The 15,019-nt window shown below is 38.4% G+C and overlaps 1 protein-coding gene across 12 annotated transcripts in view; it reads right to left on the reverse strand.

Moving 5' to 3' along the window:
- FAM13B (family with sequence similarity 13 member B) overlaps positions 1-15,019 on the reverse strand; it is an 89,310-nt gene that overhangs the window by 17,497 nt on the left and 56,794 nt on the right. For all 12 annotated transcript variants that reach the window (XM_067731841.1, XM_067731842.1, XM_067731840.1 and 9 more), the window contains 3 exons: positions 4,848-4,912; positions 2,377-2,425; positions 1,792-1,939 (listed from right to left, as the gene is read on the reverse strand). In XM_067731841.1, coding sequence (XP_067587942.1) covers positions 1,792-1,939; positions 2,377-2,425; positions 4,848-4,912 — 262 coding nt within the window. The remainder of the gene's footprint in view (positions 1-1,791; positions 1,940-2,376; positions 2,426-4,847; positions 4,913-15,019) is intronic.

A 15,019-nucleotide genomic window follows, 5' to 3' on the forward strand; every position in this document is an offset into this window, starting at 1 on the left:
ATAGTGACCTACTTTCCCTACCACCACAAGTTGTAAAGGATGGATTCTGACAAAGCAACAAAAGAGAGCCTACCATCAGGGGATGGTCTCTTTGGGGAAGCCTCCAGAAAGCTGAAGCTGGACAGAGAATGTCCTATCTCCTCAGACAATGGAAAACAAATGGTCTTCTATGCTTAAAACTTAAGATCAGAACCCTTAGGACAAAGATTGTAAAGGGCTATTTATCTGCATCCTCCAAAAAGAAGCAGGATTAAATCCTCTGTCAGAATCCCAGCTTTATCTTTCACAGACTCTTTTCCTACTACAGCTCAAGGGATGCTCTATTGACCACCACTCCTTTTCAGTGACCATGCCAGGATAAATAACTAAAATGGACATCTGATCTTCACTGCCACCAGAATGCTAACGTATCCCTAACTCTGGGGAGCATCTTCATAAATTCCAAACATCCTGAATAACCCAGAACAAAGTAAATGGAAGACAACTTCCTGATTTAGTCTAAGTTAAGACACATAATATGCCATTAGGCATGCCAAACACCTAGACCAAAAAAGGGGTAGGAGGGGGAGGAGGAAAGACAGCAATAAAGATTGGCACAATGATTTGTTTGGGGCTTTTAGAAAATTGGCTATACCTTAAAAATAAATAAATAAAAATGCTCCTACTGTGATAGACTTGAGGTGGCAAAAGGAGTCCGTGGTATTGGCATTGCAATTCGTCTTGTTATTGCTACTGTATGTCACTGGCTAACTTGCCAAAGGTGAGATTACCAAGGGATCTTCATCCAAGTGAACAAATATACAACTTTAAGATTTCTGAGTGGTCTCCTTGTCTCTTTACATAGGAAGGTGTATGATCCAGAGGCCTCCTGGATCCAAATTTGCTTCTTACTTCCACTCCCAACCGCAACATTTTATTTGAAAGTTTACAAACACACAGCAAAGTTGAGAGAATTTTAAAGTGGACATCTATATACCAATCACCTAGATTCTACCATTAACATTTTACTATACTTGCTTTATAACATTCCCATTCCATTAACCGTCTTATTTTCTTCATGGATTTCAAAGTAAACTGTAGATACCTGTATACTTCCCCATAAACACTTCTGCATGCAAATCATTCACTGAAGTTCAGTATTTATTTATACTTTTTGCTTCTTTTGATTAAAAAAAACCTTACATACAATGAAACGCAAGTCTTAAGTATATATCTGCTGAGTTTTGACAAATACATATACCCATGTGGCTTGCCTTTTTAAATTAAAATTAAAATTTCTCTCCTTTGTAAAATTTGTTAGGACCCTGCTCCCATACCTTCATAACCTAATACAGAGATACAGGGATACAGTACAATATGTGCTTACAAATAACCTTGAAGACAATTTCTTTTTAAATGTATTCCTGATGATTATAAAGAAAAGGTAGCTATATATAAGCCCTCTGTTTAAAGTGGTGAGATCCCCAAGCCCTAACATACCAGACTTTCAAAAACTGGGAGACAGCACCTGGTTTAACAATTAACAAAATCCTATCCTTGATTTTATTTTTTTCATCAGTTTTAACATCCATCTTCAGAGCTAATGGATAAAATAAGAACTTCTAGTTCAAATGAGATAGTTGCCCCATAATTTCATTAGTGCATTTGAGTAAAAATAGTCACTCACTCTTACATGAATCAAATAAAAATGAATAATGTTGCTAAGAAAAGGGCAGTAATCTCATTACTGCCTTGGGTAATTTCAGTTACAAATAACATTATCAGGAAAATAATGTGTGTGGGTAAAATTACCTTCCCATTTATCACCGTCAGAAACATTCTTCAGATCTAAATGTGGAATTTGGACACATGCTGCCTCCCCTTGAACACCAACACTTTGACCTCCTGGCACTTCTGATTCAGTGTTGGCATTCAAATCACATATCTTGCTACTAGAATCCTGTATTTTAAAATAAAGAATACATTTCACAACAAAGAAGCTTTTCACACCCAGCTTAAAGACAACCAGCATATATCCTTGTGTAGTCTTCATTAGTTTACTGTGCCTACAGTTAACTGTCCCACTCCCACCATTCAAACTATTTTCAAATACAAATGTGCAGTTTTATAATACATCTTACTGAAACACAAAGTTTGGATCCCAAATTGAGAAAACTGTTTTCATAACTAAGTTTCTTGTAACCAAAAGTGGCAAATAACACAAAAACAAACAAAAAAACTAAAGTGGCAAATCAAGTTGCTGCTTAACTGTAAAACATTTGGTAAGAGTATTTACATTTCAACCTATTAAACCCAAGAGTTAAAGGTCAGATACAATAACTGGTAGATTAAACCTAGTCGAACTTTTAAGAACCATAAGAGAAAAATAATTCTTACCAGAATGAAGTGTGACAATTTATCACTGTCAAATGACAAACATTCTTTCCTAAAAATCAAGTGAAGTTATTAGTCTTTTAAGAATAAATTGGTTCCTATCATTGCATATTTCTTACCTAGATTCCTCTCTTCCTCATACAGTTAGGATTTACAGGGTGAGAGCATAAAACAACAACTGGACATATGCCCATTCTTTGGAGCCTTATTATCTGAAAATCACACACTACTGAAAAGATCCACAGAATCAGTTCAGGTGTAGAAAAATTAAGTAACATTTACCACCCCTTTACACAGCCACTCCCCCAAAAGAAAAACACTTTAAAAGGAAAAATATAATCCACAATAAATAAAAGCCAAAAGAACTGAATATATAATGGAAAAGATTTTATAAAAATAAATATTAGTTTTAACCAAATAACTTTATTCTCTCCCACTCTGGGACACTTTTTTCCTTTTTAAAGACTTCTTAAAGGTATAGCTATGTGTGTGTGTGTATATATATATATATATATATATATATATTTTTTTTTTTTTTTTTTTTTTTTTTTGCGGTACGCGGGCCTCTCACTGTTGTGGCCTCTCCCATTGCAGAACACAGGCTCCGGGCACGCAGGCTCAGCGGCCATGGCTCACGGGCCCAGCCGCTCCGTGGCATGTGGGATCTTCCCGGACCGGGGCACGAACCCGTATCCCCTGCATCGGCAGGCGGACTCTCAACCACTGCGCCACCAGGGAAGCCCTATGTACCTATATTTTAAATCTGATGGTATTCTATTACAATCAAAACAAGGTTACTACTTCTAAACCTCTCCTTCCTAAAAACATAATGGTAACATGTAAAAAGGAAATTTATAAAATCTCAATTCACTTCTTATTCCCCCATAAAAACTAACCCCCATCTAGAACAAGTGTTAAAGCAAGCTGTCACAAATGATCTCTACCTATTTGACCAGTCAACACAGTATCTAGTATCACAGTAGTTTATCAATATGCCGACTGCGGGAAAGTTCTCCTCCCCAAAGACACTGTGGCAATTTACAAAGATACTCACTGGTGCTGCTCCTACCCTGCCATAAAAGAGTGTGCATAAAGAACTGCAAGGAGACAGGTCTTGATCTAAATATGGATTCTTGCTGAGCATGAGAAACAAACTAAATTCCCTGGGAAGCAAAAGCCCTCTTTTGCTTAGAGTGGGAGCAAATGGGGGGATGAGCTAAATTCTACCCTAACAGACTAAAAGACCTAATCACCTAAATTTGAGAAACATTGAGTGTTAAACATGCAAAATGTAATCCACTTAACCAAGAAAATCTTTGGGTCTAAAAACAAGTTTGCTAACCTATACATAAGTTGAAGGGGAAAGAGCTTTCTTGAAAAAGATTGAGTCCTCACTAAATGGATCCTTATTGTTCTACCAAATCCAGATGTCATCATTCTGGGGATGCCTGTTAATGCTGTTAATCTTTTATCTTCAGCCCATAGCTCCAATATTCCCTGGGCTGGAAGAAGATCATTCCTGCCTCCTGAAAGGAAGCACAAGGAACTGCTGTAAGCAGGAAATCTGTGGACCTTCAGAGTATGGGGACGCTCCAGAGACATGGCTCCAAAGAATTTACGTGCCCTCAGAGAACAGGTTTCCTACCCACAATTAAGAGAGACAATGGCATTAATGCAGGTTTACCCCTGCCAACAGGCTATCACCAAATTAGTAATGCTGTATGGGACTTCTCAGTATTTACAATCTAGTCTCCAACTTCATTACTAATGTGTTTTTAGAATATCGAATCATCATTCTGAAGAAAATTATAACACACTTCTTAGCAATGTCTTAAAGAATCATAAGAAGAGTAACGACACCCACAACCTACTTTAAAACATTCTAGAAAGCTTCTGTTTAAAGGGACTTTATGTATCGAGTAACTATGGGGACTACATATGGCTGAAATACTCATTGCCTCAGGGATCCCCCTTCCATTACTGCTGGCCAAGGACATAAACAAGCACCAACTGCATAGGACTGTACTGGGACACATGGAGGAGTAGTTAGAAGGGGAACAAAAACATCCCTACATATTTGTTGATGCAACTATGTTACAAACTTTCAGTTAGCTATCCATAGTTCCAAGACTATGAATTAACTCACTGAAATGTATTCAAAATATCAATAAACTCCCAAATTGTTCTACAAATCAGCTGAAAGTTTTAAGTGTCTCCAAGAAGGCTGTGTTCTTCCTTCTGAACGTTTTCCAAGTTATAACTAATGTCTGTCTGAACCTGCATCTACTTTCAATATTTATGGACATTTAATATGCTTTATACTTACCATCAAAACAAAACATTTGGTTTTTTAGATCATCTAAAATGTATGTTATAATGGATAGCTTCATCTAAAACATTCACCCCAGAATCTGTAAAGAACTCCAATTCTCAAAATGAATAATTAATTAGCAACAACAAGAGAAAATGCTTACCTCTCAAGACAGCCATCTTCACCATCACCATGATCACTGCATGGCTCTAACAGTATACCTACAGTCTGACAAAAAGAACACACCACCGTATTAATGGAGTTCCCATCACTTACATATGAGACGAAGTTTCCGATCTAAATTAGGATATTAGATTATAAGTTAGTCAAATGCCCCTCTTTAACTACTACTTATAATAGTCTATAGATGTTAGCATCTCTTTTTACAGAGAGTAATTTATCTTCCTCAAAACCTGAGTCTTATGTGTGTTTGCGTGTGTGTGTATAAAATGAGGACCCTGCATTTCTTGCTACCCCAGTGGGCAATAGGTACTGCTACTACTATCACATTCTTTTTCCTTCCTTAGAATTCTCTCCTCTGAAAATGATGGTCTGCTACTTCTCTTTCTCCTCAGCCATGAACATACAGGTTGGTTAACTTCCTAGCAGGTAACAGAGGAGTCATGTAGTTCACCAGATCCCTTTATTACATATAATTGAAATAACACCTCTGAACCTCAGAAACACATGAGAAGGCTCCTGCATTTTCCAATGGGCTTAGTGACATCATCCCATGCTTATTCCTCCCTTAAAATAAATACCTCCCAAGTCTAATACAAATGTCTTGTGCATTACTTCAAACTATGTAAACTTTTTAGTGTCTTTGATGATCACCTCTGAAATCAACAAAAGCTTTGATCTTCTTAGATTCTTCTTAAGAAACTACCACTTGTGCAGTTTTGTTTAATATGAAAGACAGTCTGTAAGGAGCTATTAAAATACTTCTCTCTTTTCCAACTAGATATCTCTGTGAAGCTAAACTGGCCTCATGCACTAGAAACAAAAGAACCTATAGAACAGAGAGAATGCAGAAGCAGGTATGAGAATCCAGCTGACTTCTGTTAAGTCAGACAGACATTAACCAGATTTGTAGATATGTATAACAATGCCGTGCCTCAAATTAACTATTTTTAAAAATAGCTGCTTTTGAGCAGAAGTAAGAAGAACTACAATCTTGCAGCCTGTGGAACAAAAACCACATTCACAGAAAGATAGACAAGATGAAAAGGCAGAGGACTATGTACCAGATGAAGGAACAAGATAAAACCCCAGAAAAACAACTAAATGAAGTGGAGATAGGCAACCTTCGAGAAAAAGAATTCAGAATAATGATAGTGAAGATGATCCAGGACCCTGGAAAAAGAATGGAGGCAAAGATCGAGAAGATGCAAGAAATGCTTAACAAAGACTTAGAAAAATTAAAGAACAAACAAACAGAGATGCACAATACAATAACTGCAATGAAAAATACACTAGAAGGAATCAATAGCAGAATAACTGAGGCAGAAGAACAGATAAGTGACCTGGAAGACAGAATGGTGGAATTCACTGCTGCGGAACAGAATAAAGAAAAAAGAATGAAAAGAAATGAAGACAGCCTAAGAGACCTCTGGGACAACATTAAATGCAACAACATTCACATTATAGGGGTCCCAGAAAGAGAAGAGAGAGAGAAAGGACCCGGAAAATATTTGAAGAGATTATAGTTGAAAACTTCCCTAACACGGGAAAGGAAATAGCCACCCAAGTCCAGGAAGCGCAGAGAGTTCCATACAGGATAAACCCAAGGAGAAACATGCCAAGAAACATAGTAATCAAATTGGCAAAAATTAAAGACAAAGAAAAATTATTGAAAGCAGCAAGGGAAAAACGACAAATAACATACAAGGGAACACCCATAAGGTTAACAGCTGATTTCTCAGCAGGAACTCTACAAGCGAGAAGGAAGTTGCATGATATACTTAAAGTGATGAAAGGGAAGAACCTACAACCAAGATTACTCTACCGGGCAAGGATCTCATTCAGATTCGATGGAGAAATCAAAAGCTTTACAGACAAGCACAAGCTAAGAGAATTCAGCACCACCAAGCCAGCTCTACAACAAATGCTAAAGGAACTTCTCTAAGTGGGAAACACAAGAGAAGAAAAGGACCTACAAAAACAAAACCAAAACAATTAAGAAAATGATAATAGGAACATACATATCGATAATTACCTTAAATGTGAATGGATTAAATGCTCCAACGAAAACAGGCTTGCTGAATGGATACAAAAACAAGACCTGTATATATGCTGTCTACAAGAGACCCACTTCAGACCTAGGGACACATACAGACTGAAAGTGAGGGGATGGAAAAAGATATTCCATGAAAATGGAAATCAAAAGAAAGCTGGAGTAGCAATACACATATCAGATAAAATAGACTTTAAAATAAAGAATGTTACAAGAGACAAGGAAGGACACTACATAATGATCAAGGGATTAATCCAAGAAGAAGATATAACAATTATAAATATATATGCACCCAACATAGGAACACCTCAATACATAAGGCAACTGCTAACAGCTATATAACAGGAAATCAACAGTAACACAATAATAGTGGGGGACTTTAACACCTCACTTACACCAATGGACAGATCATCCAAAATGAAAATAAATAAGGAAACAGAAGCTTTAAATGACACAATAGACCAGATAGATTTAATTGATATTTATAGGACATTCCATCCAAAAACGGCAGACTACACTTTCTTCTCAAGTGCGCACGGAACATTCTCCAGGATAGATCACATCTTGGGTCACAAATCAAGCCTCAGTAAATTTAAGAAAATTGAAATCATATCAAGCATCTTTTCTGACTACAATGCTATGAGATCAGAAATGAATTACAGGGAAAAAAACGTAAAAAACACAAACACATGAAGGCTAAACAATACGTTACTAAACAACCAAGAGATTACTGAAGAAATCAAAGAGGAAATCAAAAAATACCTAGAGACAAATGACAATGAAAACACGACAATCCAAAACCTATGGGATGCAGCAAAAGCAGTTCTAAGAGGGAAGTTTATAGCTATACAAGCCTACCTCAAGAAACAAGAAAAATCTCAAATAAACAATCTAACCTTATACCTAAAGGAAATAGAGAAAGAAGAACAAACAAAACCCGAAGTTAGCAGAAGGAAAGAAATCATAAAGATCAGGGCAGAAATAAATGAAACAGAAACAAAGAAAACAATAGCAAACATCAATAAAACTAAAAGCTGGTTCTTTGAGAAGATAAATAAAATTTGTAAACCATTAGCCAGACTCATCAAGAAAAAGAGGGAGGGGCTTCCCTGGTGGCGCAGTGGTTGAGTCTGCCTGCCGATGCAGGGGACATGGCTTCGTGCCCCGGTCCGGGAAGATCCCACATGTTGCAGAGCGGCTAGACCCGTGAGCCATGGCCGCTGAGCCTGCATGTCCGGAGCCCGTGCTCCGCAACGGGAGAGGCCACAACAGTGAGAGGCCCGCGTACCGCAAAAAAAAAGAGGGGGAGGACTCAAATCAATAAAGTTAGAAATGAAAAAGGAGAAGTTACAACAGACACCACAGAAATACAAAGTATCCTAAGAGACTACTACAAGCAACTCCATGCCAATAAAAGAGACAACTTGGAAGAAATGGACAAATTCTTAAATAGGTATAACCTTCCACGACTGAACCAGGAAGAAAGAGAAAATATGAACACACCAATCACAAGCAATGAAATTGAAACTGTGAATGAAGATCTTCCAGCAAGGGCTTCCCTGGTGGCGCAGTGGTTGAGAGTCCGCCTGCCGATGCAGGGGACACGGGTTCGTGCCCCGGTCTGAGAAGATCCCACATGCCGCGGAGCGGCTAGGCCTGTGAGCCATGGCCGCTAAGCCTGCGAATCCGGAGCCTGTGCTCCGCAAGGGGAGAGGCCACAACAGTGAGAGGCCCACGTACTGCAAAAAAATAAATAAATATATAAATAAATGCTGGAGATGGTGTGGAGAAGAGGAAACCCTCTTGTACTGTTGGTGGGAATGTAAATACAGCCACTATGGAGAACAGCATGGAGGTTCCTTAAAAAACTAAAAATAGAACTACCATATGACCCAGCAATCCCACTACTGGGCATATATCCTGAGAAAACCATAATTCAAAAACACACATGTACCCAAATGTTCACTGCAGCACTATTTACAATAGCCAGGACATGGAGGCAACCTAAATGTCCAACAACTGATGAATGCATAAAGAAGATGTGGTACATATATACAATGGAATATTACTCAGCCATAAAAAGGAACGAAATTGGGTCATTTGTAGAGATGTGGATGGACCTAGAGTCTGTCATACAGAGTGAATTAAGTTAGGAAGAGAAAAACAAATATCGTATATTAACACATATATGTGGAATCTAGAGAAATGGTACAGATGAACCTATTGCAGGGCAGGAATAGAGATGCAGACGTAGAGAACAGACTTGTGATGTGGACACAGGGAGGGAATTGGGAGATTAGGATTGACATATATACACTACCATGTATAAAATAGATAACTAGTGGGAACCTGCTGTATAGCTCAGTGCTCTGTGATGACTTAAATGGGGGGATGGGGGTGGAGAGGTGGGAGGGAGGTCCAAAGTGAAGGAATATATGTATACATATAGCTGATTCACTTCATTGTACAGCAGAAACTAACACAACATTGTAAAGCAACTATACTCCAATAAAAAGAAAAAATATATAGATGCAAAAATCCTCAACTAAATATTAGCTAATCAGGGCTTCCCTGGTGGCACAGTGGTTGAGAGTCCGCCTGCCGATGCAGGAGACACGGGTTCGTGCCCCAGTTCGGGAAGATCCCACATGCCGTGGAGCGGCTGGGACCGTGAGCCATGGCCGCTGAGCCTGCGCGTCCGGAGCCTGTGCTCCGCAACAGGAGAGGTCACAACAATGAGAGGCCCGCGTACCGCAAAAAAAAAAAAAGAAAGAAAGGAATATTAGCTAATCAAGCACCTAAAAAACTACTAAAAAGAACTATACACAACAACCAAGTAGGATCTATCCCAGGTATGTAAGGCTGGTTCAGCATTTGAAAATCATATAATGTAAGCTATCATCAATAGGCTGAAAAAGAAAAATCACATGATCTTATCAAGAAATGCAGAAAAAGCATGTGACAAAATCTAACACTCACTCATGATAAAAACTCTTAGTAAACTAGGAACAGAGGGGACTTTTTCAACTTGATAATGACTGTCTACAAAAAACCTACACCTAACATCATACTTATTGGTGAGAAACTATAAACTTTCTGAGTTCAGGTACAAGGCAAGGATGTCCCCTCTCACCACTCCCTTTCAACACTGTATTAGAAGTCCTTGCTAATACAGTAAGGCAAGAGAAGGGAAAAAAGGTTAGCAGATTGGGAAGGCAGACATAAAACTATCTTTGTTCACATATGACATGATTGTCTATGTAATGTAGAAAATCTGAAAGCATTAACAAAAACAATCTCCTGGAACTAATAAGTGATTATTAGGTCACAGGATACAAGGTTAATAAACAAAAGTCAATTGCTTTTCTATACACCAACTGCATTCTGAAATTAAAACACAATACCATTTACATTAGCACCCAAAAAAGTGAAATATTTGGGTATAACATTTATATGAGGGGGACTTCCCTAGTGGTACAGTGGTTAAGAATCCACCTGCCAATGCAGGGGACACAGGTTTGAGCCCTGGTCCAGGAAGATCTCACATGCCGCAGAGCAACTAAGCCCATGCGCCGCAGCTACTCAGCCTGCGCTCCAGAGCCCGTGAGCCACAACTACTGAGCCCATGCACCACAACTACTGAAGCCCACGCACCCTAGAGCCTGAGCACTGCAACTACTGAGCCCACACGCCACAACTACTGAAGCCCGAGCACCCTAGGGCCGACGTGCCACAACTACTGAGCCTGCGCTCTGCAACCACTGAAGCCCATGCACCTAGAGCCTGTGCTCTGCAACAAGAGAAGCCACCGCAACGAGCAGCCCACGCACCACAACAAAGAGTAGCGCTTGCTCGCTGCAACTAGAGAAAGCCCGCACACAGCAACAAAGACCCAAAGCAGCCAAAAAAATTTTAATTAATTAATTTTTTAAAAAACATCTATATGAGAAAAACTACAGAACTCTGAGGCACCAAATCAAAGAATAACTAAATAAATACAGAGATATCCCATTTTCATGGATTGAACACTCAATATTGTCGAGATGTCAGTTCCTCCCAATTTGATGTACAGATTCAATGCAATCCCAATCAAAATCCCAGCAAGTTGTTTATGGATATTAACAAACTGCTTCTAATCTTTATTGGGGGAGGTAAAAGACCTAGAACAGCCAACACAATACTGAAGGAGAAGTACAAAGTTGGAGGACTGATACTACCTGACTTCAAGACTTATTATAAAGGAATAGTAGTCAAGACAGTGTGGTACTGATGAAAGAATAGACAAAGAGATCAATGCAACAGAATAGAGGTCCCAGAAATAGACCCCCATAAGTATAGCCAACTGATCTTTGACCAAAAAGCAAAGGCAATATAATGGAGCAATGATAGTCTCTTCAACGAACGGAATTGGAACAAATGGACACCCACATGCAGAAAAATGGATCTAGGCAGAGATCTTACACCGTTCACAAAAATTAATTCAAAATGGATCATAGACCTAAATGTAAAACACAAACTATAAAACTCCTAGAATATAACACAGGAGAAAACCTAGATGACCTTGGGAATGGTGATGCCTTTTTAGATACACCTCCAAAAACACAATCCATAAAACAAGTAACTGATAAGCTGGACTTCATTAAAATTAAAATCTTCTGCTCTGCAAAATCTGATATCAAGAGAATTAGAAGACAAGCCACAGACTGGAAGAAAATACTTGCAAAAGACACACCTGATAAAGGACTATTATACAAAAAAGCAAAGAACTCTTAAAACTCAATAATAAGAAACAACCCTTGAGACACAGATGTAGAGAATAAACATATGGACACCAAGGGGGGAAAGCGGTGGGTGGTGGGGGGAGATGGGGGGGTGGGATGAATTGAGAGATTGGGATTGACATATATACACTAATATGTATAAAATGGATGACTAGTAAGAACCTGCTGTATAAAAAAATAAATAAAATAAAATTCAAGAATTCAAAAAAAAAAAGAAACAACCCAATTGAAAACTGGGCCAAAGACCTTAAAATACTTCTCAACCAGGGAACTCCCTGGCGGTCCAGAGGTTAGGACTTGGCACTTTCACTGCAGGGGCCGGGGTTCGATCCCTGGTTGGGGAACTAAGATTCCGCAAGCGGCAAGGCACAGCCAAAAGAAAGAAAGAACTAAAACTCAATAACAAGAATACAAAACCCAATTAAAAAAAAAGACTTCTCACCAAAGAAGATACACTTCTTTATACAGGAGATGGCAAAGAAGCATATGAAAAGATGCCCCCACATCATATGTCATCAGGGAAATGCAAATTAAAACAATGAGATACAACTACCTACCTATCAGAATGGCCAAAATCTGGAACACTGACAACACCAAATGCTGGTGAGGTTAGAGAGCATTAGGTACGCTAATACAATGCTGGTATGAATGCAAATTGGTACAGCCATTTCAGAAGACAGTTGGCAGTTTCTTACAAAATTCATACTGTATGATCCATCAATTGCGCTCCTTGGTATTTACCCAAAGTAGTTAAAAACTTAAGTCTACACAAAAACCTGCACACAGATGTTTATACCAGCATTATTCATAATTGCCAAAACTTGGAAGCAACCAAGACGTCCTTCAGTAGGTAAATGGAGAAATAGACTGTGGTACATACAGACAACGGAATACAGTTCAGCACTAAAAAGAAATGATCTATCAAGCCACAAAAAACACACAGAGGAACCTTAAATGCACATAACTAAGTAAAAGAAGACAATCTGGAGCTACATACTATGTGATTCCAACTATATGACATTCTGGAAAAGGCAAAACTATAAAGACAATAGAAACATCAGTGGTTGCTGGTGGGATGGGGTATGAACAGGCAGAGCACAGTTAAAAAAACCGGTATATTATATATTTTTCCAAACCCATGAAATGGACAACACCAAGAATGAACCCTAAGGTAAACTAGACTTTGAGTGATTATGGTATGTCAGTGTAAGTTCACTCTTGGTAAGAAATGTACCATTCTGGTGAGTGATGTTGATAATGGGGGAGGCTATGCATATGTGGGGGCAGGGAACATATGGGAAATCTCTGTACCTCCCTCTCAATTTTGTTTGTAAACCTAAAACACCTCTAAAAATAGTCTCTTAAAAAAGAAAAAGAATTCCTGCTTTCTTAAAGTAACTAATACACCAACTTCATTCAGCAAATCTACTGAGTTGCCTACTATCTGCCAGGTGACATTTATTTGTTTGGTCATATATTCCACAAATACTTAATGAATACATACTATGTGTTCTAGATAAATGGGGATGTAATAATAAACAAAACAGATGAAGATCTCAGCCCTCATGAAGTTTACAGTCTAATGATGGGAAACAAACTAACAATAGATATGTGCAATGGTGACAGAACTATTAAGGGGTAAGAGGGGCAGACAGTGAAGGACAAAAAGTTCAGAGACTGGATAGAGGCAGGTCAGTGAGAGGGCCTGTTAATACATACATACAGAGTAATGAGGTTTGGCCTGAGAAGGTAAAATTGAGGAAAAATCTGCGGGATCAGATGAGGAAACAAGCCATAGGGATATCTAGGCAAACAGCAATCCAGACAGCACCTTAAGACTGAACTGTCTCAGTCCATGTTTCCCTACTGCCTATTGCTATATTTTTATACCTAGATGGCACTGGAAGGTTCTGAGATGAGAACTGACATTATGTAATTTTCATTTTAAAAGGATCACTCTAGCTGCTGCTCAGAACAAACCATAGGGCGGAAAAGATAAGATCAGTTAGGAGGCTGTATTAATCTAAGTGAAATGATTGGACCTGTGTGGTGGCAACGGAAACATTAAAAATGGTCAGATTCTATACAAACTTCGAAGGTACAATCAATAGGTCTTTGTAATGGACTAGATGTGCAGTAAAAGAAATCAAGGACGACCCAAGGCTTTTGGCCTATGCATGTGGAAGGAAAAACTGCCGTTTACTGAGATTTTAAAGACAAAAGGAAGAACACATGTGTCAACAAGATTACAAGTACAGTTTGGTGCATGTTAAGATGGATATAAAATGTTTATATGATGTTTATGAGATATTAAGATGTTTATAAGATATTCAATGTTGGGTACAACAGCTGGGTATAGGAATCTATAAAGTTCAAGAGAGAGATCTGGACTAGAGATAGAAACCTGGGAGCCTTTAGCATAGTTGTAATCACATAGCCAGTCTTTTCAGATTGGCTTCTTTTACTTAGTAATGTGCATTTAAGGTTCCCCCACATTTTCTTTGTGGCTTGATAGCTCATTTCCTTTTAGTGCTGAACAGTATTCCATTGTCTGTATGGTATTTAAAACCATTAGACTAAATGAGATTACCAAGCGAGTGAATGAAATAGAGACCTGAGAACTGGGCCCTGGGCCATACTAAATTTGAGAACATGAAAAGCAATCAGCAAAGGGATAGAGCAGCCAGTCAAGGAGAAAAAAAAACCCAGAGGAGTGCGATATCCTAAAAGCCAAGTGAAGAAAATGTATCCAGGTAGTAGGCATAATTAATTGAATCAAATTGTGCTCTTAGGTCAAGTAAAATGTGCAAAAGACATAATTAGTGATTTGCAAGAACAGTTTCAGAGGAATGTTAAGGGTAAAGGTTGCCTGGAGGGGATTCAAGCCAGAATGTGAGAAGAGAAATTAAACAGACACAGACAATTCATTCAAGTAATTTTATTATAAAGGAAAGCAGAAAAATGGTGGTGTGGCTAGAGTGGGAAGAAGGGTCAAGAGAGGGTTTTTTCCTAAACATGGGAAAAGTAACAGCCAAAATATTCTACACTGATGGGAATGATCCAGTAGACAGGCAGAAACCAATAAACCAGGAAAGAGCAAAGAGACAACAACAGAAGCAATACCCAAGAATAGATGAAAAGAGATTAATCGAATACACCAGTGGAAGTAAGAATATTAATACACAAGTAAAATACAAGTCCAGTAAAAGTAACAACCGCAGCTTAACTTCTGTAAAATGTTCTCCAGCTTATAAAATAACTTTATACTTTTACTTCTTTGGATATTTATAACAATCCTCTAACAGAGTTATTACCTCCCAC

The sequence above is a fragment of the Pseudorca crassidens genome, chromosome 3 (genome assembly GCF_039906515.1).
Source record: "Pseudorca crassidens isolate mPseCra1 chromosome 3, mPseCra1.hap1, whole genome shotgun sequence".
NCBI classification, from domain to species: domain Eukaryota; kingdom Metazoa; phylum Chordata; class Mammalia; order Artiodactyla; family Delphinidae; genus Pseudorca; species Pseudorca crassidens.